This window comes from Neopelma chrysocephalum, unplaced genomic scaffold (genome assembly GCF_003984885.1).
Source record: "Neopelma chrysocephalum unplaced genomic scaffold, ASM398488v2 Primary Assembly neopelma1_78, whole genome shotgun sequence".
NCBI lineage: Eukaryota > Metazoa > Chordata > Aves > Passeriformes > Pipridae > Neopelma > Neopelma chrysocephalum.
In genome coordinates, this window is record NW_020897739.1 from 1786185 (window position 1) to 1806886 (window position 20702).

A 20702-nucleotide genomic window follows, 5' to 3' on the forward strand; every position below is an offset into this window, starting at 1 on the left:
CTGCTGATTACACAACCACCTGACAGTGGAAGTAGATACAAGTAGGCTGGAGGACAGGATTTGAAATCAAAATTATTGCAACAATAGAAATAATTAAAAAGATCGAATGCACACCAGCAAAGAGAAGCGAAAGGTAATGTACTCAGTTAAACAAAAACAGGATGAGAAACAACTGGCTTCATAAATTTAAAGGGAAATATCTGGAAAATGGATCAGAGGTGATGGCAATTGAACAAAGCCATTAGTCACCAAAGAACCAGGATAACTGCACTGAGATGCCTAAGCAAGTCAGTCGCCTGCAGCACATGCTACATCATGTCTGTATTTCACAGTCCAGCTGAATCCTAGTTTGGGGAAGAGGCATTCACGAAAGAGCTGACTTGGTGATTCCAGGAGGCAGAAGGATCAGAAGTGTGAAACACAGCAGGGTGAAAAGAAATGTGATGAGTCTTCCCAGACACTGGAGACTGTTGCAGAGGAGAAGCAAATAACTTCTGCACACTCATGGCAAACAGTATGAAATGCATTTCTCTTGCTGTCCATATGGAGTCAAGGTTGTAAATTCCAGCAAGGAGTAGTTAGAGTGGAGAGTAGGAAAAAAAAATCTGACTGTAAGTACTACAAACCTCTGGTATGGATTGCCCAGGGAGGCTGATGCTGCTCCAGTACTGCGTATTTGTAGGTTTTGACACCATGTCATGGATGCCATCAGGATAGAGGCTGGATTCCATGCTTTTTTGATGATTCCACCGAAGACTGTGATGCAATCAAAATACCAATATCAGTGATCAAACGCAAATATAGATTGGAGTATGGAGCAGTACATGTGCATGTGTAGCTCTTGACTCCAGACTGGCAAGAGTTTGGCCTGATACTTGTTTTAACAGAAGAAACAACTGACCACAGACTGGGTACAAAGCTGGGAGAGCCAAAACCACAGCATGCACAGAGAAGAAGAAAGGCATGGAGCATTCTGAAAATATAAAACCTTCTTGTTTTGAAACAGTGTGTGGATACAGCAGAACATCTTTCATAGCCATTAATATTTGTAAAGATCAGCTCATCTTAGCAACCAGTTCTAAAAATGGAGTGCAGGCTCCCACAAACTTCATCGTGTCACATCCAGGAGGAAGTGATTTTGTTACTCTGCAGGGACTTCTACTGTATTCATTACAGTCAACAATATCAAAGCAGTGTGCAGTAGTATGAGATAACATTTCTTTTCCCATAACATTTCCACAGATAGGACAGTATAACTAGTAATGTATTCCCTGGGGAGATTAAAAAACACCTCTTGGTATTCTGGGGTTTTAACATTTGAAAGCTCCACCGTTTTTGTAGGATGTTCTATCCCTGAGAAATGTGAGTAGCTGTAAGAGGTTTCTTTTTGCATGTCTGCATTTCTCTCATTTCCTCCTCTTCCTGCATCTTTCTCAGTTTGACCTGCATAACATGTATTGACATGTATACAATATATACCACATGAAAAAATAGGAGAATAACAGCTTGTATCACAAAAGTGTGACAGTGTCTGGCACTCAAATACCAGCAGAGGAACCACCACACTCTGAGAGCTGAATGTCCCTTCTCAGCTCTTCTTGTCCACATCTTTGGGTGTGGCAATTACAGGAAGAATCAGCCTATTTCAGGAGAGCAAACCATTAGCATTAGTTATAGTTGTAGGGATAATTTGTAATGTTTCTTTATTCTTTTGTTAAGTTTCCTTTTGTGAGACACAAGGGACTGATATTTATTGCACAACTTTTGAATGCAGACAGCGGGTCTGTGTTACCATTTTCATTCTTGTTGCATTCTGAATAGCTGTCAGAATGAAAATGAGCATGCAATGTGGATTACATACATTCACAGACAGACAGGATGTACAAGAGGGACGAGAGGAGGAAGTGGGAAAGAGACCAAAATTCAGATAAAAAAGGCTTTAAAGATTCTGCAAAACTCCTTCAAAGCAGAAGTTTTTAAAGGATCAGAAGATGGAAGCAAAACATGAAGGTTAACCTAGAAATAAGCACACTGGATATTGAAATTGGATGTAAAGGATGTACTTTAGGAAAACTGCTCGAGGTAAAACCAAGTTACCACTAATTGCTGAAGTGGCCACAGCTGTGACACGGCCTGAGGGGAGCCCTGCCCAGCCGGGTATCTGCCTGAGGGAGGGAACTTGGACTGCAGAGCTTGAGGGAAGACGGATTTCATATCTATACTTGAACAGCGCCCAAATTACACGAGTCTGCTCAGTGACTCCAGGGCAGCCTGGCCATGGATTTCCACGAGGGAATTGCGGCGGGCGGGAAGTGACGCGTTGTGAGGGAAGTGACGCCTGGGCGGCGGGAGCCCGGCGGAGCGGAGGGTGGCGGCGGCCGTGGCGGAGCGGGGCCGGTTCGCGGCCATGAACAGCCGCCTGCAGGAGATCCGGGAGCGGCAGAAGCTCCGCCGGCAGCTCCTGGCACAGCAGGTACGGCCGGGCCCGCCCCTTCCCCCTCAGCGGCCGCCGCCCGCCGCTATCGCGGCCCGGGGCGCTGGAGGGGCGGGGGGCCTGAGGCGGCCCTGGGGCTGTGTAGGGTGGGTCCGCAGTGGCCGCGGAGTGAATTTGTGTTTCCCGCTGTCCAGCTAGGGGCCGAGAACGCGGACAGCATCGGCGCCGTCCTCAACAGCAAGGAGGAGCAGCGGGAGATCGCCGAGACCCGGGAGACGTGTCGGTCCGTATTGGCGAGGGGAGTCTGTTCGAGGCTGGGGGCTTGGTACTCATACAGGCCCTGGAAGTGGGATGGGATTGATCTCGGCGAAAGAAAGTGCTTTAACTACCCAAATCTGAACTTTAGCTAAGGCGAGGGGGGTCTGGTTATTCCTTCTCAAAACAGCTTGGAAATACAGGCTCACATTTGTTTCTTGTGTTAAAAAGATGCTGCATAGGAAAACTGAGGTGTGAATTCAGAATGTGCCACCTGTGTTGTCCCAAAGCCGTTATGCTTTTAATAGCAGTTTAGTTTAAAAGTTCTTTTGGAACAGTTGGCATGTCTAGACACGTGTAATGCTAGTCATTTCTCAGGTGTAACAGTAATTTTTGTGTGTGACCAGACTTAAGTTCGTAGATGTACTGCTTTGGTTAAAATAAGCGGTACTGTTCAGAACAGAAAAATGAGAAAGGGAAGGAAATTCCTCTCCTTTCAGGAGTTTTGTCCTTAATAAGTTGTGCTAGTCTCAAACATACTGAGAGAGGAACTGCTTGTCATCAAGTTTCAGAGTAACTTCAAACTTGTAACAGAAATGTGTAGTCAAGGCAGATTATCAAAGATTTCTGAAAATATGAGGATTTTTTTTTTGGGGCTGTTCACAGGGCTGCTTATGATACTTCTGCACCAAACGCAAAACGTAAATATCCAGATGAGGGAGAAGCAGATGAGGAAGAGATTGAAGAATATAAGGTAAGGAAAAAAAGGAAAAAATTACTTTTCTGTGGTGTTCTTGTGTCCTTAGGGGACCTCTAAAATATATACACATGCATATAAAAATAAGTGTGATGTGTATAGATACTTCTAATATGTGTGTCCTTCAGGGGCATCCGAGGTGTCGATGCTACGTGGTTCTCTTCAGGCGAAGGTGCATTGAACTGCACATGCTCCAGAACCCAATTTTTGAGGCTTATTTTAGTGCTGCTCTTGGAAATGATAAAACATGTGTGCTCTTGGGTACACACAAAAAAACCCCTTGACCAGAATTTTGTCATATCAAAAGAAAACCTTGTAGTTAGAAGGAGGTACAGGCCATGGGGTGAGATATGGAGAGGCTGAGGGTGCCTTCTGACCTGTCTGTTAAATGCAAAGGAATACAGTTCTGGATAAATGGAAGAAACAAGGGATTCTAAGGGAATGGAAGTAAGAGGCTTGGTTTGGGGTGTGCTTCAAGCATCTAAAGTGCCCAGGAAAAGTTTAGTTAAAAACAAAACAAAACAAAATGCCTCCATGGTAAATGAAGTGTTGTCAAACTCTCGTGCCCTTAATTTTTCAAATGCTCATCCCAGAGGTATTTGGCAGGTTTCTCCATTCATATCCAGTGCAATGTTTTGGCTAAGATGGATGGTAGAAAGAGGTCGAACAAAGGCATGATTATCATACAGCTGTGTTTATGGTTTGGTTTGGGATCTTGTTGCAGCATATATCCTCCTTCTGCCCTTTTTCCATGTCCTAATAACCTTGCTTCTGTGGTTAAATAGAATCAGTGTATTTCTTAAATTATGCAGTGTCTGCTGTTCTCTTGGATGCCTAAAAATAGCAATTTTTGAAATTTTGCTTCATTGTGTTGCATTTTTGCTCAGCTTTATAAATCTTTCTGTAATGTCTTATTTTCTGTCTTACTAAACCAAAAAGTTAATGTATGACAGGATGTTTTTTGATGACTAATTTTTTAAAGTCTATCTGTAAAGGGGCAGACATTGTTTCTTATGCAAAGTGTTAGTCTGTACCTCTTGTTCAGCAAACAAGTCATGAGCTCACAGAAAGGTGTTTGTGAAGTGGAATTTTTATGCTTGCATTAGGGATCGGTTCATGTCAGTATATTTTAGTCCTTCAAGTATGTGGATAAAGAACTAAATTTTAATTACCTGTGAAATATATGTGGATAAGCCACTTGGGTTGGCAAAGTACATGACTTATCATTAGGATTTTCTTCCTTAATGTGGGGAAGACTTACCCTGAGGTGGATGTAACCACTTCTAAGCAACCAGACTTTTGCTATATTGTTGAAATTGAAGAATATTTTAATAACACTGGCTCAGACCTAATTCAGTTGAACAGATGAATAGACTTAAGAAACTTAAAACCCACAAGCAGAACATCTATAGTGGAGGCATCAGCTGTTTCCTGCAGACATTGCTAATTCCCTATTGGCAAGGAGATCAGAACAGTAAAATTCCATCTGTATTTATATAACTTTTTCCTTAGCACTTTGAGCCTGTTTAAATTTAGTCTTGTAATATGAACTGATAGAAATATCTAGATCCTTACAGTATCAGTCCCTGTTGGATTGTGTTTAATGCTTCTTAGACAAAAGTAATAGACTTGAACCATTAGTGTTGAGGGCAAATACCACAAATTCGTCAGTTAGGAAAATTTGGGGTGTTTCTGATGTAAAGTGCCTTGTCTCTGTATCCCTGACTTGCTAAAGTGAGCCAGTGACACCCAAAGGCCTTACACTGATGCTTTGAGAGAAGGCTGAACAGTGATATTGACTTTTTTGTTATAAGGGGGAAGCATGAGAGCAGTTTTTGAGATAAAAGATGAAGTATGTTACTCTTCTCAGCCATATAAGAACATCTGATTTGAAAAAAAAAAAAGGCAATATGTTTTAATTTGGAGGTGCTTTTTTGGGGGGTGTGGTTTTGGTTTTTCTATAGAATAAGTGCAGATTTATAGGCTGCTTGTTCAGCTTCCTGCTGGCAGTTTGACCATCCTGGAGCCTGGCTCTGCCTTGGCACCATAGGGGTTGGAGATAGGGAAGAGATGCACTAAAGGCAAAAGTGCATAAGGGATATATTAAGGTCAGAAAGTTGAATTGTTCTAAAGAACTCCTAAAATACTCGTGTTTTGGTGGAACTGTACCAGTTGTACCAGGGTTAGTTGAGCTCCCTGGTCTGTATTTGGAAGTGGCAGACAATGGGATTAGACAGTTTGCTGCCACTGCCAGGCTTTTCACCATCTTCTGAGAGCTGGGGTTGTTGCTACACCCCCAGGTGATTTTACTCAATTGTTTGAACCTGTATGAGTCTCTGTTTTGTGGAGTTTTAACTCTGTATGAAGTACAGAAACACCTGTGGTTTAGTTTTGCTGTCTGCCAGCCTAATTTGAGACAGCTCAGTTTTACTTTGCTTCTGCAAGCAGTGGCCTGCAAGCTTGGGATGCTTCCATGCCATTGTTGTGGAGGCTGGAAAGATCTTACTTGGTAATTGCTGAATGTATTTCTAGTAATTTGAAAAAAAAAACGTGTTTGATTGTTGTAGGTAGCTTTTGTTTCCATAACTCAGCAACAATACACCAGATGATTTGGAAAACAAGGATGATTAATGGACGAGAATCTGTGTCATTCTATCTCTGTTTTAGCTGTGTTGTTTCCCTTTGAAAGTTGGTGGTGTGGGGTTTTCTGGCCACAGGACTCTTTTAAAATCACTTGTGAAGGCATAAAGAGAACTGGGGTGACTCAAGTGGTGTCTAGCAGGTGCTTATCATTAGAAGGCCGAGATTTAGAGAAAGGTGGAAGAGGGGAAACAGGTGTAACTGATGGCATAAACATCAGTTTTTAGTAAGACTCAAGCTATCAGCTATTTTTTTTTGGCCTGAATAAGACTTGCTGCTGCTTGTCTGCTTTAATTTCTTTTCCTTGCGAACAGTGTTGCTGTTTCTGATAATAATATTTTTGGTCTGGTTAAACAAACAAATGAAAAGAGTGTATCTCTGTAAATTCTTCACCATAATATTGAGGAGGGGGTATCTGACCTGTTTATCACAGCAGGCATTCCAGAAGTTGATTTGAAGCTCCAATTTGGAAATAACAGAAAGGTTATGATAAGATTTTAACAGTTAGAGGGACCAAAATAGAGGGAGAAAACTTTTCATTCTGCATTCAGATAGCTTGTGTAGCGCAGGGTAAATGAAGCTGTAATAATATGGGAGATGATATTATTTAGTAGTTCTTCAGTTGTTTTGCATGAAAAATGGGTAGAGCCCTTCCCAAATCTTCGTTCGCGAAGCCTAGCCATGATGATGATGATGATGATTCAGTTGTATTTATATATTTATGTATCTATATACTGAGTTGGTTCAGGATCAGTGGGAAAACAGAAAGTGATGTGAAGAATTGAATCTCTCTTTTGTTTCTGTTCCCTCTGAGTTCTCTGTTGGATGTTCAGAATACATCAGTGTAACAGATCTCTGAACTCCAGAAATCTGTTCAATGAACTCACCAACAGGGGAAAAAAATTGCAATACATTTTCTGTTTCCTGTGAATTTGGGGGCTATAAAATGGAAATTTTAAAGTTACTTTTAAGGACAGTCGAAATGAAATACTGACTTTGTACCATGAGCTGTTTCTGCAAACTGTGGACTTTGCTGCCAGGGTTGGAACATAAGAGATGATTGAGTGGATATAAATGCTCAAAAGTTCTAATACAGAAGAATATCAACAAAATACATTATTTGTTTCAGTCCAAGGAGTGAACGTTTTGGGGGACAAAAATTAAAAATTCTACACTTTATTAAGCACTGGCTGCATTGTCAGGGGCTAGAAATTAAGGGGCTCTTATTTTATTCTTCTTTCAGGGGCCTTTCCCACCTCATTACTGAGAGAGGTGCAGACCTTTTTGAGAATAGGTAATTTTTTTTTCCCCTCCAAAACTGGAGCTGAAACCATTAATGATGTGCTGTTTTAGGAAATGTCTGCTTGTAGACAGCCCACTTCTCATCATGATTGTGCTTTGTAAGGAAAGGAGCATGATCTTGCATACTGGTAATACCTGCTTTATTTCCAAGGATGAAGTAGAGCTCCAGCAAGATGAAGAGAACCTGCCCTATGAAGAAGAGATTTACAAAGATTCCAGTACCTTTCTTAAGGTGAGCTGCTTTTGCAATTTTAAGTGTTTCAGAGCTGGCATAGTTGGGTTAAACTGTTTCTGCAGTTGATGGTATTTGATATACAGCTTTAAAGGCTGAAGTAATGGACTAGAATTCACAAGTAGGGAAGTTTCCTGTGGAAGATATGGCTGGAACTAGTGTTACATTGATCCTGACTAAAGGTCACAAAGAGCTGCAGTAATGGTGGGCCTGATTTGGAACTAAAATGATGGTCTTGACTAGTGTAACTTATAAGGGCACATTGAAAAGAAAATAATCTGTTATTTTCTCATTTATCAGACTGGCACATGTGGGATGTGTGTGGGGGGGTGTGTATGTGCAGTTGTCTGCCTGTTGCTCTCACTGAACTCCTTCTGTTCTCCAGGGCACTCAGAGCTTAAATCCACACAACGATTACTGCCAGCACTTTGTGGATACAGGCCACAGACCTCAGAACTTCATCAGAGATGTTGGTATGTCATAGTGACTGTTTGAAGAGAACTCCTTTGATAGCACTTCTCTTTCTTCCCCTTTTTAAATTCCTTACAGTTGCTGGGAAGCACAGCTATACATATACTCCATAGTTGTGTCTCCCCCTGTGAATACATATCAATATAGACGTTTCTGTGAATGAGTTTATTTTTCATCAGTTAGGAGGTGATTATTGCCTAGGCTGCTCTTACCTTTGGTTTTACTTGAAAGTATTTAACAGGAAGATTGTTTTTCAAAACCAAGCTCTTTCCATTCCAGAAAGTAGATGAGTTTAGTGAGCAGATCTTGAAACCGTTGCAAGTTTGAGTAACAGACTTGCTGTAATGTCTCTTAAGAATGTGTGTAGCATGTAAATTATGGAAGTTTATGTGTGTTGAAGTCAGTAAGCAATATAGATAATGTTTACCAGCTAAATTTTGTAACTGCTGACAGCTCATTAGAAGGCCCAAGTTTAGAGGATGTTATTTTCTAAGTTTACATGTATCCAGCCATCACTGAACTTGTTATTGAAATGGTGCTTCATTAGGCCTGGATTTAATCTTTCTAAAACTAAGGTACAGTTTGGTCCTGTTTCCCAGAGTAGGTGCATGTAGTTATTTGGATTTTAAAATAAGCAGGACACCTCCCTCTGCAGTTTTATGCAACAGTTCTCTGTATTCTAACAAGTTTAAGCTTGTCAGGGAAAGTGGGTTGTGTTTATAGATGGCAGCCCAAAGAGGTTTTGTTTGCCTGTGGAGGCACTTTGTTTGTTTCTTCTCTATATTTTGTGAAACACATCTGAATGTTTTTTGTGAAAAATGGACTCAGTTATGTCTTTATCTGAAAAGCACCTGGGCTTCGTGGTGAAGTACTTGAGGTAGTTCTGTGCTGTTCTTTGAAAAGAGTCAGAAGAAATTGCAGCCAGTGTTATTTACCATGACTTCTCTGCTGCCTAAAGAATTGGGAAGGGACAGGACAAAGGCTTATGCAAGTGTTAATGTGAAAGTGAACGTGTCAGCAGCAGTGAGTCCAGAGCCTTTACTGGAGCTGAGGTATGTCAGGGTCAATATTGGTTAGAACACATGTTCTACATGATGATCAAAACTCTGCTTGGGTGCTATTTCACAATTGGACATGGCCTTAAAGAAAAGCTGTAAAGAAGCAGTGAGTGGTTCTGGAACACATATTTGTTTCTTTTTGATACTGCTGTTGGAAGAGAGGGAGAGACCTGTGGGTTTGGATTTGGTTTGGTTGGTTTTTTGATTGAAAATTGTTTTCCATCTATTAGCTGCTGATAACTGCCTTCTGTTTCTCCTGGGCAGGAGTATTTGACTTGCACTGGCTGGAAGCAGCACAGTGAAAATCAGGAGAACATGGTGCTTTTAAGCTATTATGTATTTAAGGAAAAGAATGAAAGTAACTTTTGGGTAGTAAGAGATAATAAAGGTTAGATACTAATAACTTCTCTTGATGCAGTCCTGGGGCTGGGAGTTAAGATTTTGGAACTAAAATAAGGAGAGGGATGAAGGGTTGTAGGGTTTGTGGGTTTGGAGGGGTTGTTCCCCCCAATGGATTAGTAGCATTTAAAGTTGTACATTTAAATGAACATGAAGCTTTGTAAGTAACTCTTACTAAAGTTGAACTGATACTCCGTGGGAGGCAAGAATGGTGCCTTGTTGGTCTGTAAATGCTGAACCTACTGCCAGCAATAACAAAAACATACTCTCTCTACTTTTTTGGAAGGGAGAACATAATATACTGAAAGGTATATTTTCATCTTAAAAACATCTGCTGCAAAAGACCTTATTAGGGTTCTCTCTTTTGCAGTCTGTACATAGGAAAGGCTGAAAAATTGACATCATAAAGCTAAGAGTAGGAACATGTGTTCAAATCTTTGACTGACCCCAGAGCACCAAATCTCAATATAAGGGCTGCCTCAGGGAACTGGCCACACCCCAATCTTCAAAAGTTAAGTAGGAGTATTCTGTAAATTAATGTTAGTTAGATCTTAATAGAAGCTTACGGATATGGATAACAAAATAACTTTCTCTCATCATCCTGGGACTTTTAGTTTAAATGAAAGGTTGTTTTCTTCTGGTAGTAGGAGCTGTAAATTCCTGCTCTCTGTAGTACTCTAGAGAAGATTAGAGCATAGACACTGCATTAGGAACAGCCATAATTAGCTGGGTGAGGACAGGAGGCTTTTGTCAAGTACTGAACAAAAAACTGCTTTGAAGGGTTTGGTTTATTCTAACAAAAATTAAAATAAGGCTAAGTATTAACATTTGGACCTATTCAGAATACTGGACAATGCTTAATTGATACAGATATACTCTGTTAAGTAGTTGTTAACTTCATGTTTTCTTCTTCTTAGGCTTAGCAGATAGGTTTGAAGAATATCCAAAACTTAGAGAGCTCATCAGATTGAAGGATGAGCTGATATCTAAATCTAACACTCCTCCCATGTAAGTGTTCTTGTGGAAAATGCCTTTCTTCTCCAGACCTGTTTGAAGTTAGCTGTCTGCTTTGCAAATCTCTATCTTCAGCACCTGCTTAGAATTTACATTTTCTTTTTCTGTTTATACAAATTAATCAATTGAAGCATAGAAGAACAAGATTAGTTTGTTTCTGTTATTTTAATCTAGATTTTTAATATGGTATATAAACTAGTTTTTCTTTCCAGTGTGTGATTGTTTATAGTATCTAAAGCTTTGATTTGACCAAACTGTCAACTGATTGCCCTGCAGGCTTTAATCTGGGATTTGAAAGAATGCAATGTGGTTGTGAATCTCATGTTGTCATGCTGTTTACAATAATAAGAAAAGCCTTAAAAAATTGGCCTCTTAAGATAACCGTCATTGTTCTTGTACCAGCTGGTTTTTGTATAGTGTTCAGCTATTACCTTAGTACCCATTAATTAGATGTTTACTTTGCAGCTGAAGACAAATGTTTAGGCTGACTGGAAGTCGTTTTTCCTATTGACTTGGAATTACCTCTGAGTTTTTGCTGGATGTCAGACACAGCATAAGTGTGCAGCATGTTACTGCCTGAATGTCAGCCCAATGCCTGTAATATACAGTAGTCCTAATCTGTACTGAGAAAAACAGCCTTATGGAATGATAGTCACACACAACCTCTGAAATAGTTGTCTGAACAACTGAGGTGCAAATTGCAGGACTCAACTTGCTCTTCTAAGTTAGGTGTGTTTTGGCACTCTTTAGCCTTAAAGCACTGAAGGGGGGAAAACAGTAATCCAATGCTGCCTTCTGATAACACCAAATACACGTACAGAATCATAATCTCTTCCACACACTTTTGGGGAAGGGAGAGGTGGTGATCTGCTGATCAGCTTCCTTAAGGTTATAGGTTTTTAGGGGAGGGCAGTGTCATTTTTTTTATAGTGATACAGCAGTGAGTGATGGGCAGGTGTGGAGGAGAGTCGTAAGAGTGTGTTTGTGTATTTAATAAAATCAGTGTGTGTAAGAGTTTTGATTTGTTACCTGAAAAGTGTGTCCAGCCTTCAGAACCTTTTGAACATAATACATGAAAAATGGCAATTCTAAAAATATGACACTTCCCAAAGTGAAGCAAAACAGAAATCTGTTAGCCAGGCTAACAGTGTTTGCTTCCTAAGTGTTGATGTTTCCTCTTAAATAGTACAGAAACTTCAGTGAATCTGTACTAGATGCTGCTGTACAGTCTGTGTGGGCATCTGCTTGCTGCTTGCTAAATGAGGATCCTAAAATCTGTTTATTTAAGAGAAAGACTACTTAAAAAATGTAATCCAGTAGCATCCACCCTCAATTTAGGATCCATCCTTGAGGATGTACTATGGGTCTCCTCTACATTTAGAGCTTTTGAGCTGTGTGAATCACACAGGAAACCCTGCTCTTAACTGCCTGCACAGAAGTGCCATGTGGAGTATAATTTTCAAACCACTCTTACACCTTGTCCAAACAGTTCTGTCATCTTCTGTTTAAACAGGTATTTACAAGCAGACTTGGAAGCATTTGATATTAGGGAACTGAAGTCCAAATTTGATGTGATTCTCCTGGAACCACCACTAGAAGAATACTACCGGGAGACTGGCATTACTGCCAATGAAAAATGCTGGACCTGGGATGATGTAAGTACTTTTCTTGCTGTGGAAAAGATTTCATACATGCCTTTAAGCAAACAGGTAAGTTCACTCCTTCACTGACATCCTCCTTTCTCCAAGTATTGTCTGGGTAGGAAATTTTAACAGTTAAACCAATTGTAACCTTTAGAAGCCTAACAAAATAGAACTTGTGAACAAAACCTCAGCTGTGGAAGGTTTTTTCTTGTAGTTATATATTCCCTTACTGTTTAATCAGTTCAGGGGTGTATTGATAGTTCATTCTGTATCTTTCCCTTTTCCATGAGGTCAGCTCTGGAAGAGCAGTCAGTCAAACTGAAGGATCATGAGAACAAAATCAAATTCAAGCTACCTTTAAGGAGTGAGTTTGAAAACCAAGGCATTCATGCCTGTGATGTGATGAGACTAGGTAAATATGTGAAGGAGTAGGTATCTGTGTTAGCCAGTCTGTTACATCAGGCACAAATGGTGCTTGGCCATGTTGCCCAGGGAAAAACATTCTATCCTAACAGAAAAACTGGGAGTGTTGGAGTCATAGTTTGGCTTCTACTGCATTACTTTTGTTCACTGTGGCACCGAATGAAGCTTGATTTGTTGTGTTTGCAAGCTACAGATGAATCCTTTCAAGTTGTAATGACTAACAGATGCTTTGCATCTGAAGTTATTTCATCTTGAATGTTACTGATTTGTCAGAGTTGAACCACTGTCCTCAGAAATTCTTGCTGCTTTTTTCCTGAAAGGGAAAATGGAGAGAATGTCTTTCCTATATAGTGATAGGAATTAAACTGGGATTTTTATAAAGTGTCTTCATAACCTTCATATGAGTAATTCCATGGGTGAAAAGAAACATTTATTATTAAATATTTGTGTCACGGTTTAACCCACTAACTCTACTCCAGCCAAAACCAGCACAGTTGTATACATGCAGTTGGGTACTGGCAAGGTAACTTGTACAAGATACTTTCTGGAAAACAAATGTAAAAGTTTGGCTGTGAATGTATACAGGCTAACATCTCCAAAACAGTGCTTCCTGATGCTTTCTGTGACAATGCTTCAAGACTTAGTATTCTTCCTGATATAATTGGTGATTTGTTTTTAATTCAGAAACACTTTTATTGCTCTTACTATTATTAGATCATGAAATTGGAAATTGAAGAAATTGCAGCCCCAAGGTCATTTGTGTTTCTGTGGTGTGGGTCAGGCGAGGGTCTGGATCTCGGCCGAGTGGTAAGATGATGTTTTAATTCAATTTATCAGGGACAGGCTTAAGAGTTTATTTTTATCGTTGACTTTTTCCTGTATAGAATTCTTAACGGTAACTACTGAGGGATGTTTTGTTACTGTGGTAGAGGATTTGTAATTTTAAGTGGCATTAAGATGCTGTTATTTTCCAGATGAGTCATTCAGTGTGAGAGGAAACATAATTCCATAGGGTCTGGAAAGCTGTACTGCTTGTCTTGGTTTTCATAGGAGCAGGTTACCATCCTGAGTGCTTTTACAGCTTTTTTTAACAGAAGTCTCAATAGTTTTCTGCCAGAAATATTCATTCCAGAAGAAAGGTGCTACTGTGTCTTAAGTTGAGATAAAATTGTAAACTTTGTGCATGCCAGGGTAGTACTGCTTGTATTGGGGATCCTGCAGTAAGAATTTCCAACTAGCTCCTGGTGTGCTGAAACATTCCTTATTCAGTTCAAGTGGTGCTTTAGATGAAGACAATTCATAAACAAATGTTAAGGGGTGGGTGTGGTCACTAGTCTGTTGGCTTTATCTGCTTTTCATTCTGAGGTTTGTGTGATAGACTGGTTTTGGTCATAGACATGTTTGTAATAGCTGGACAGTCCTTGAATACAGCAACAACCAAATGAGCTTGAGTCCTTAATGGCCCATTCCTTCCTTTTCCAAGACTACACTTACAGGATTTAAGGATACAAAAGTCTTTTAAGTTGTTGTAGAGTTTTTTTGGGGTTGGTTTTTTTGGTGGGGTTTGGTTTTGGTTTTGGATTTTTTTTGGTTGCTTAGTTTGGTTTGGGGGTTTTTTTTGGTTGCTGTTGTTTGATTGTTTTGGGGTTTTTTTTAGCAGATATAGGAAACCCACGAAACAGCAGCAAAGACTTTTGGCTATTTATTTTCCCACTTACAGAATTTTACATTGATGTGAGAAACTACCAGAGTTCAGGTATTAGTGGAGACAGGACTAAGGCAGCTGGTCTCTGTGTTGTTTCAACTGATTTTGATTACATTTAAGTGCCACTACTTAAAATGGAGTGCGGATTTCCATAGGGGATCTGTATATTTTTTTAGATATTTAGAAAAGAGAAAAGATGATATGTAGACAAGTCGATGTGCACATAAGCCTCTTTAATTTTAATTTTTAGGGGCAGCTTGATAACACAGATGTCATTCATGCCAGTAAACACTGTCATTCATCTGTGACAGATTTCCAGCTATGATTTCAGAAAAGTCAACTACCTATATGAGTGTTCAGTTTAAGATACTTACATTTTTGGTGTAGTGTGAACTGTTTTCTTTTTTTATGATATTTAGTGTCTACGCAAATGGGGTTACAGAAGATGTGAGGACATTTGCTGGATTAAAACAAATAAGAACAATCCTGGCAAGACCAAGACTCTAGACCCTAAGGCTGTTTTCCAAAGAACCAAGGTAAGGGTTTGGCTCCATTGCTCCTCTGTTTCCATCCTGTCTGTCTCTGCTCATGAAACACCTGGTGCTCCACAGTAGTCGGTGCCAGGCTTTTGGGAAAGCAGGCATGAGAACTTCAGAGTTCTGTTCTCCAAAGCATGTTTCATGAATCTAAATTTAGCAGTTGAATTTGACTAAATTTAATGTCAAAAGGAGTTTTTAAATCTGTAGATTATAAATGGATCTAATAATGAAAAATAACTATAGAAGGCTGGTTGTTGGTTCTAAATGCACACGTGCAGGTATGTGCCCAGAGTTAGAAGCAGAGAGAGGACTGTGAGAGACCAGAGCTCAGCCAGGATCTCCTGACGCCCCAAAGGTGATTGTAAAGGTGAATGGGTCAGCTTGGTTTAAAACAAACACTTTTTTAGGAATGCATTGTGGAGGATGTGTATTGAAGGAAATGCAGAGAAAAAAAGTGTTCTCATTTAAAAGACTGAAATGTAAGTTATTTGAAACTTAGAGAAATGTAGATGGGATTAATAAATAATTGGTTTGGGTATATGTGGGTGTAACTGGCAGTTTAACTGAAAAGGGAGTTGGCTGGCAGTTTAATAATTCCAAGTGTCAGTTAACCTCAGGATTCATTCCTCATTCATTAATCATTCCTTAGCATTAAACACCCTCAACCCTGTCTCAGATTTGCCATTTTTAGGAGTATAAACTTCCCTTTGAGATATCTGGAATCTTTCATTGACTTGCATTTACATTAATCTCAAGTTTGTTTGAAAGTGTGTTGTATCAGTTATAAATATTTATAAGTATAAATATGGCTTGTTTATTGCATATAGTATTGCAAATCTGTGCAGATCACTCATGAGGGAGAGGTTAAAGCTGACACAGGAGGATTTGAGGCGGGGCTTTGTTTAACAAAGAGGATCAGTTTCTGGTATTGGGGAATTTCTCTGTTTATGGGGTGAGGGTTGGGCTGAGGTCACCGTTTTTGATAAACACTGGAAATGGAGTGAGTTTGTTCTGACTAAATAAATAGGCTGCTGGGCAAGGTGTACTTACCAGTGGTTACAGCAGCAAATGCTGTTCCATTCTGGTTAGTTGAGGCATCTCTAGATGGGTGCTTTGTGCTGGGCCACTTGTTAGAGAATCTGAGGTACGAGTGAATGACGTGGTATGGAAGTAAATGTTCCAGGTAGTTCTGCTAAGGACTAGATCTGCAAGTCTTTGCCTGATGAGTAATTTGTTTAGCAGTATTCTGCCTCTTTAGTTCAATTCAAGGTCCAACACCCCTGTTGCTTGAGTGCAGTTGACCAACTGCATAGATATGATAGCTCAGCTCTTGTGACTTCCATATTTACTTGCCAACTCTGAAAACCCTTCCCAAAATCTGGGAATGATTACATGCTCTTGTCTGCAACTTTTTCTCGAGCCATCTGGCGGCGCTTAGTGAGTCAGTGTGTTTGATCGTGGGGAACATCGCTCATCCAAGCTTGATGTTCCCAGAAACAGAGCTCTGAAATGAGTATGTAGGAGCCTCTTTTCATCCTCTAACAATCGTGGTGATTCCTCATTCATGGATGCCACATACCAGTCACTTAAATTGATCTGCAGTGTTTCAGAGGAAGGAGGCAATGGATGTTACAGCTCAAGAACATTTTTAATGCTGATGAATTGACAGATTGATGGTGGCTGTATTTTTTTATGCAGTAATATCTTCTAGAAAGGAATCTGAGGGTGACGGCTACTTTTGTAAGAGGTACAATATGAAAAAGTACGTTATTTGCTGTCTGTTTAATGACTGAGAACCTTTAAAACTGTTTGTGCTCGAAACCTGCCCTAGCAGTACGTGTGGCATGTGACAGTGCTCTGTGTGTCACAGGAGCACTGCCTCATGGGCATCAAGGGCACCGTGCGCCGCAGCACAGATGGGGACTTCATCCACGCCAACGTTGACATCGACCTCATCATCACTGAGGAGCCTGAAATTGGCAACATAGAAAAACCTGTGGAGATTTTTCACATTATCGAGCATTTCTGCCTTGGACGACGACGGCTTCACCTTTTTGGAAGGGACAGTACAATCCGACCAGGTAACTGTTACCTTGGGTTTGGGCATTTTAATGTGCTTCAATAACCTCATTCCATCATCCCAGGCCACTTGGTGGGCTCTGCTGGGAGCTGAGGCAATAATGGTTAATCCTGATGCATTCTCCTTCTGCCAGGGCTCGCACCAGCTGGATAACTGTGTATTTTTGTGTGTAACTGTGTCACTTGTCCTCCCAACACTGTGATGGTGGCAAAGTAACTTCTGCTCTAGTTAATGTTCTGTCCCTCGTGGTCAAAAAGCAGAAAGCTTTGCTAGAACATATGAGTATTTTCTTGGCAAGAACGTCTGTGTTGGAGTGAATCAGCCTGTGTTGCAGGAGCATCATAGAGAACCCTTCTAAACAATAGTACAGTTAAGTTACAATTTTAATACCATCTTTGGGAGCAAGATCATAGAAAAGGCTTTTTGTTTTAGAGATATTCATTTTTAGAAGTAAATACTTGCTAAAACAGTAAGACCTTTATGCTTTTGTTCTCCATGTTATCTCTCATTGAAGATAAATGCTGCAGTTACTCAGTTTTCTACTGGAGTACTGAAAGGTGTAATTTCTGTCTTTTCATTTCCTGAATATTTCCTTTCCATTAAGCTTTTTTCTGGACTTAATAGTGAAATAATCTCCACACTAGCTCTAAAAATTGAAATGTCTTTATCATGTGTAATACAGAGTAGCAGAATTCCCTGCTTGTAAAATTCATGTCAGTGTCCTAAAGAGGTTTCTAGACCTGTGTCATAGGTCGGACCTGTAGATCTCAAGGAGATACATTGTTGGTGTATGTGGAGATCCATCAGCCACAAAACTGTAGTTTTTGAAGAAATAGGAATGAGCTTGTTTTAATGTTTGCCTGTCTTGATTCACTTGGTGAAGCTGAAGTGCCCATTGAATGTTTTTCTATAAACAGGCTAATTTAACTCTGTAAGCTCTATTTTCATACCATGTGGGCTTCAGCAGAGTTATTTTATTGTTTTCAGAGGTGTGCTTCCAGCAGGCTCTGCTCTTGGCTGCACTGTCACAACTGGGTTCTGGAGACAAAGTTACTTAATTCAAGTTACCCTCGCCCCGTAAACAGAGAAATTCCCCAATACCAGAAACTGTTCCTCTTCCTTAAACAAAGTCCCCCCTCAAATCCTCCTTTAGCCTCTCCCCCAAGAGCGGTCTGCACAGATTTGCAATACTATATGCAATAAACACGCCATATTTATACTTATAAATACTTATAACTGATACAACTTTTAAAAAGGGGAGAAGGATGGTGTTGTTTTAAATTAGATGAATTTACTGATCACATTTAGTCTGGTACCAGGGGAAATGGATCTTGCTTCCCTAGAGGCAACCTTTTCATTCCATTCAGTACAGGTGACATGTAGGCAAGTGTCTCTCCCTGGCACTTGAGTGTCCATTGAGCGGAAAAAGGACAGTAGTGGCCTTGGAAGCATGAAGTTTGGTTTTGCTTTTATTGACTCTGGTTTTGTTCCCCAGGTTGGCTGACGGTGGGACCCACCCTCACCAACAGCAACTTCAATGCAGAGACATATTCCTCGTACTTCACGGCTCCCAACTCCCACCTGACGGGCTGCACTGAGGAGATCGAGCGGCTGCGGCCCAAGTCGCCACCGCCCAAGTCCAAGTCTGACCGGGGCGGGGGTGCTCCCAGGGGAGGAGGCCGGGGAGGGACTGCGGCCGGCCGGGGAGAGAGGGGCAGAGAGAGGAACAGAACGAACTTCCGTGGGGAGCGGGGTGGCTTCCGAGGGGGCCGAGGAGGGACCCACCGAGGGGGCTTCCCCACCCGCTGAGGAGGTAATGGCTTCTTGCCTCATCCTACGCCCCGTCTCTTTCTTAGTCTTGTTTTTCCTGAAATGAATTCCTCTGGGGACTCAAGCCAGATGACTGGTGAAATTGGTTTTGGTGAAGCTGTTCTAGTCTTCCTGGGCTGGCACAGCCCCACCCCTGGCTGGCAGCTCCTGCAATGGCAGCACTGAACTTACTCACAGCAGGGAGCACCATCCCTTCAGACACCATGGGAAGGAGGGAACGGAAGGCACTTGCTCTGATCTTAGGAAACTTGGGGTGGGGGCTTTCTTTTCAGCTGTCATTTTCTCCAAAACACAGATTCCTCTTCCTTGTTTGGAGGTTTGGGCTTGGACTGACCTGGATTAATATTGTGAAATGGGCAGGAAATGCAGTTCTGACTTGTAGACTGTCTTATGGAAGAAAAAATGCTGTGTCTGTATTGACACCTATTTTAACTTCTCTGAAACCAAGGAGCAAATGGAATAAATAGAATTCTATTTTTTCTTATTTGGTTTAAATTTCCCAAATTATTCCTGGGAATAGGGAACAAGTTAATTTTAATTTTTGGTGTACATGCATTCACTTTTCACTGGGGAGAGTGGTAATTCTGTGCAGTCATGTGTTGTGCTTCATGGAAAGCACCAAGCTGTGGGTTTGTGTGGAGTCCAGAACTTCTGCAAGGTCTGGATTGCTCCTGGAGCAGGGATTTACACCCACTGCGTGTTTGTAACACTTTGTTCTTTGGGAGGTAAGACCAGTGTCACTGCAGAGCAATCGGTGACCTTGTTGGAGGGCGGGTTGGAAATGTGTGCGTGTTCACACCTGAAACTTGTCACCTGGGAACAGGGTAGAGTAAAGAAACCAAGTGTTTGGCTTTGCCTGTGGGAGTTGCACACGTTTGGAAATATTGGCTGTTGCTGATGAGCTTCAGTGCAGAGTGGACAGACAGCAACTCACTTTGTACAATGTTTTTAGCAGAACCACAGCTCTGAGCTTCTTGGTCAATACTTGGCAGGCTGAACAAACTTGGCTGTTGGTGTCTCAAGGTCGGAGCTGTGGGTCTTTGATTTTAAACAGCTGTCCTGTAAAGTAGCAGATTATTAAATGTGTTTATCAAAGCTAATGTTGAAATATTTTTCTTCATATTTTATGGGTTTGTTCTCCTTGAGGTTCTGGAATTGCCAAGTGGTTTCCTCTGTGCTGTTCTTTAACAGGAACTGTTCTTTTTGTGCAAGGAATATTGGCACAGGTGTTTTTGAAGGTCTGATCAACTTCCTGGCCTGGGCAGTGTGTTTGGCAGGGGATTGCCACAGTGCTGGTGGAACTTGCTGTTGTTTTCAAGTTGATTCTTCCTGTGTCATTTGCACATCTGGAGAGTAACTGGATTTGGGGAGGGGGTGTTTTAAGGGTGGTGCTCATTTGGCCATCAGTAAAGTCAGCCATGGGCTACATGAACAGCATCTGACAAGGTAAATGCCACAGTAAGGAAACTTTGTGATTTTTGCTTTAGTCATGTTATTCAAAAAGTTAATACTGGAGAAAACCTTAGGACCACTGCTTTTGTGCCAGGGACAAACTTGTTTGGGTTTGTTTTTTTTTTTAATGAGTAGAAAATGTTAATTTCCATTTCCCCCTTTTAACCACATGCCCATTGCTGATAGTTCAGTGCTGGTTTTAATTGAATTTAATGGTCAAGGAACTCCACCTTTGTACCCATCCTCCATGAAGAACAATTACCTGCTGGTCATTATGGGAAGGTGGTGTTCCAGCAGTGACAGACTGATGGCCTGTAAAGGTGAGACAGCAGCACACCCAAAGCTTGGTGTCGTGTCCTTGTGGTGGTGGAGGAGATGATACTTAGAAAATACTGTAGTGAGGCACTATTACACACACCCCATTATAGAGGGTAAAAACATCTGGTCATTTCCTAATCACTGTGATTT

The 20702-nt window shown here is 40.9% G+C and overlaps 1 protein-coding gene across 2 annotated transcripts; it reads left to right on the forward strand.

Moving 5' to 3' along the window:
- The first annotated feature begins 2087 nt into the window (after positions 1-2087).
- On the forward strand, positions 2088-19882 carry METTL14 (methyltransferase like 14). Of its 2 annotated transcripts, XM_027689828.1 has the most exons (11): positions 2098-2473; positions 2629-2717; positions 3356-3443; positions 7540-7620; positions 8006-8093; positions 10466-10556; positions 12076-12217; positions 13343-13435; positions 14753-14869; positions 16743-16953; positions 18448-19882. In XM_027689828.1, exons 1-11 carry the CDS (start codon positions 2408-2410, stop codon positions 18759-18761), a joined length of 1380 nt encoding a protein of 459 aa, XP_027545629.1. In that variant the 5' UTR covers positions 2098-2407; the 3' UTR covers positions 18762-19882. The 2 variants fall into 2 exon arrangements, with proteins under 2 accessions (XP_027545630.1, XP_027545629.1); XM_027689829.1 differs by lacking the exon at positions 13343-13435 and having other exon boundaries at positions 2088-2473.
- Positions 19883-20702: the final 820 nt, after the last annotated feature.

Excerpts from the sequence above, each read along its gene's own strand:
- METTL14 (XM_027689828.1), top strand. The coding sequence starts at position 2,408 with ATGAACAGCCGCCTGCAGGAGATCCGGGAGCGGCAGAAGCTCCGCCGG. Across the intron at positions 2,718-3,355 it reads GAGACCCGGGAGACGTGTCG|GGCTGCTTATGATACTTCTG; the intron begins GTCCGTATTGGC and ends GGCTGTTCACAG. Across the intron at positions 14,870-16,742 it reads CTGTTTTCCAAAGAACCAAG|GAGCACTGCCTCATGGGCAT; the intron begins GTAAGGGTTTGG and ends TGTGTGTCACAG.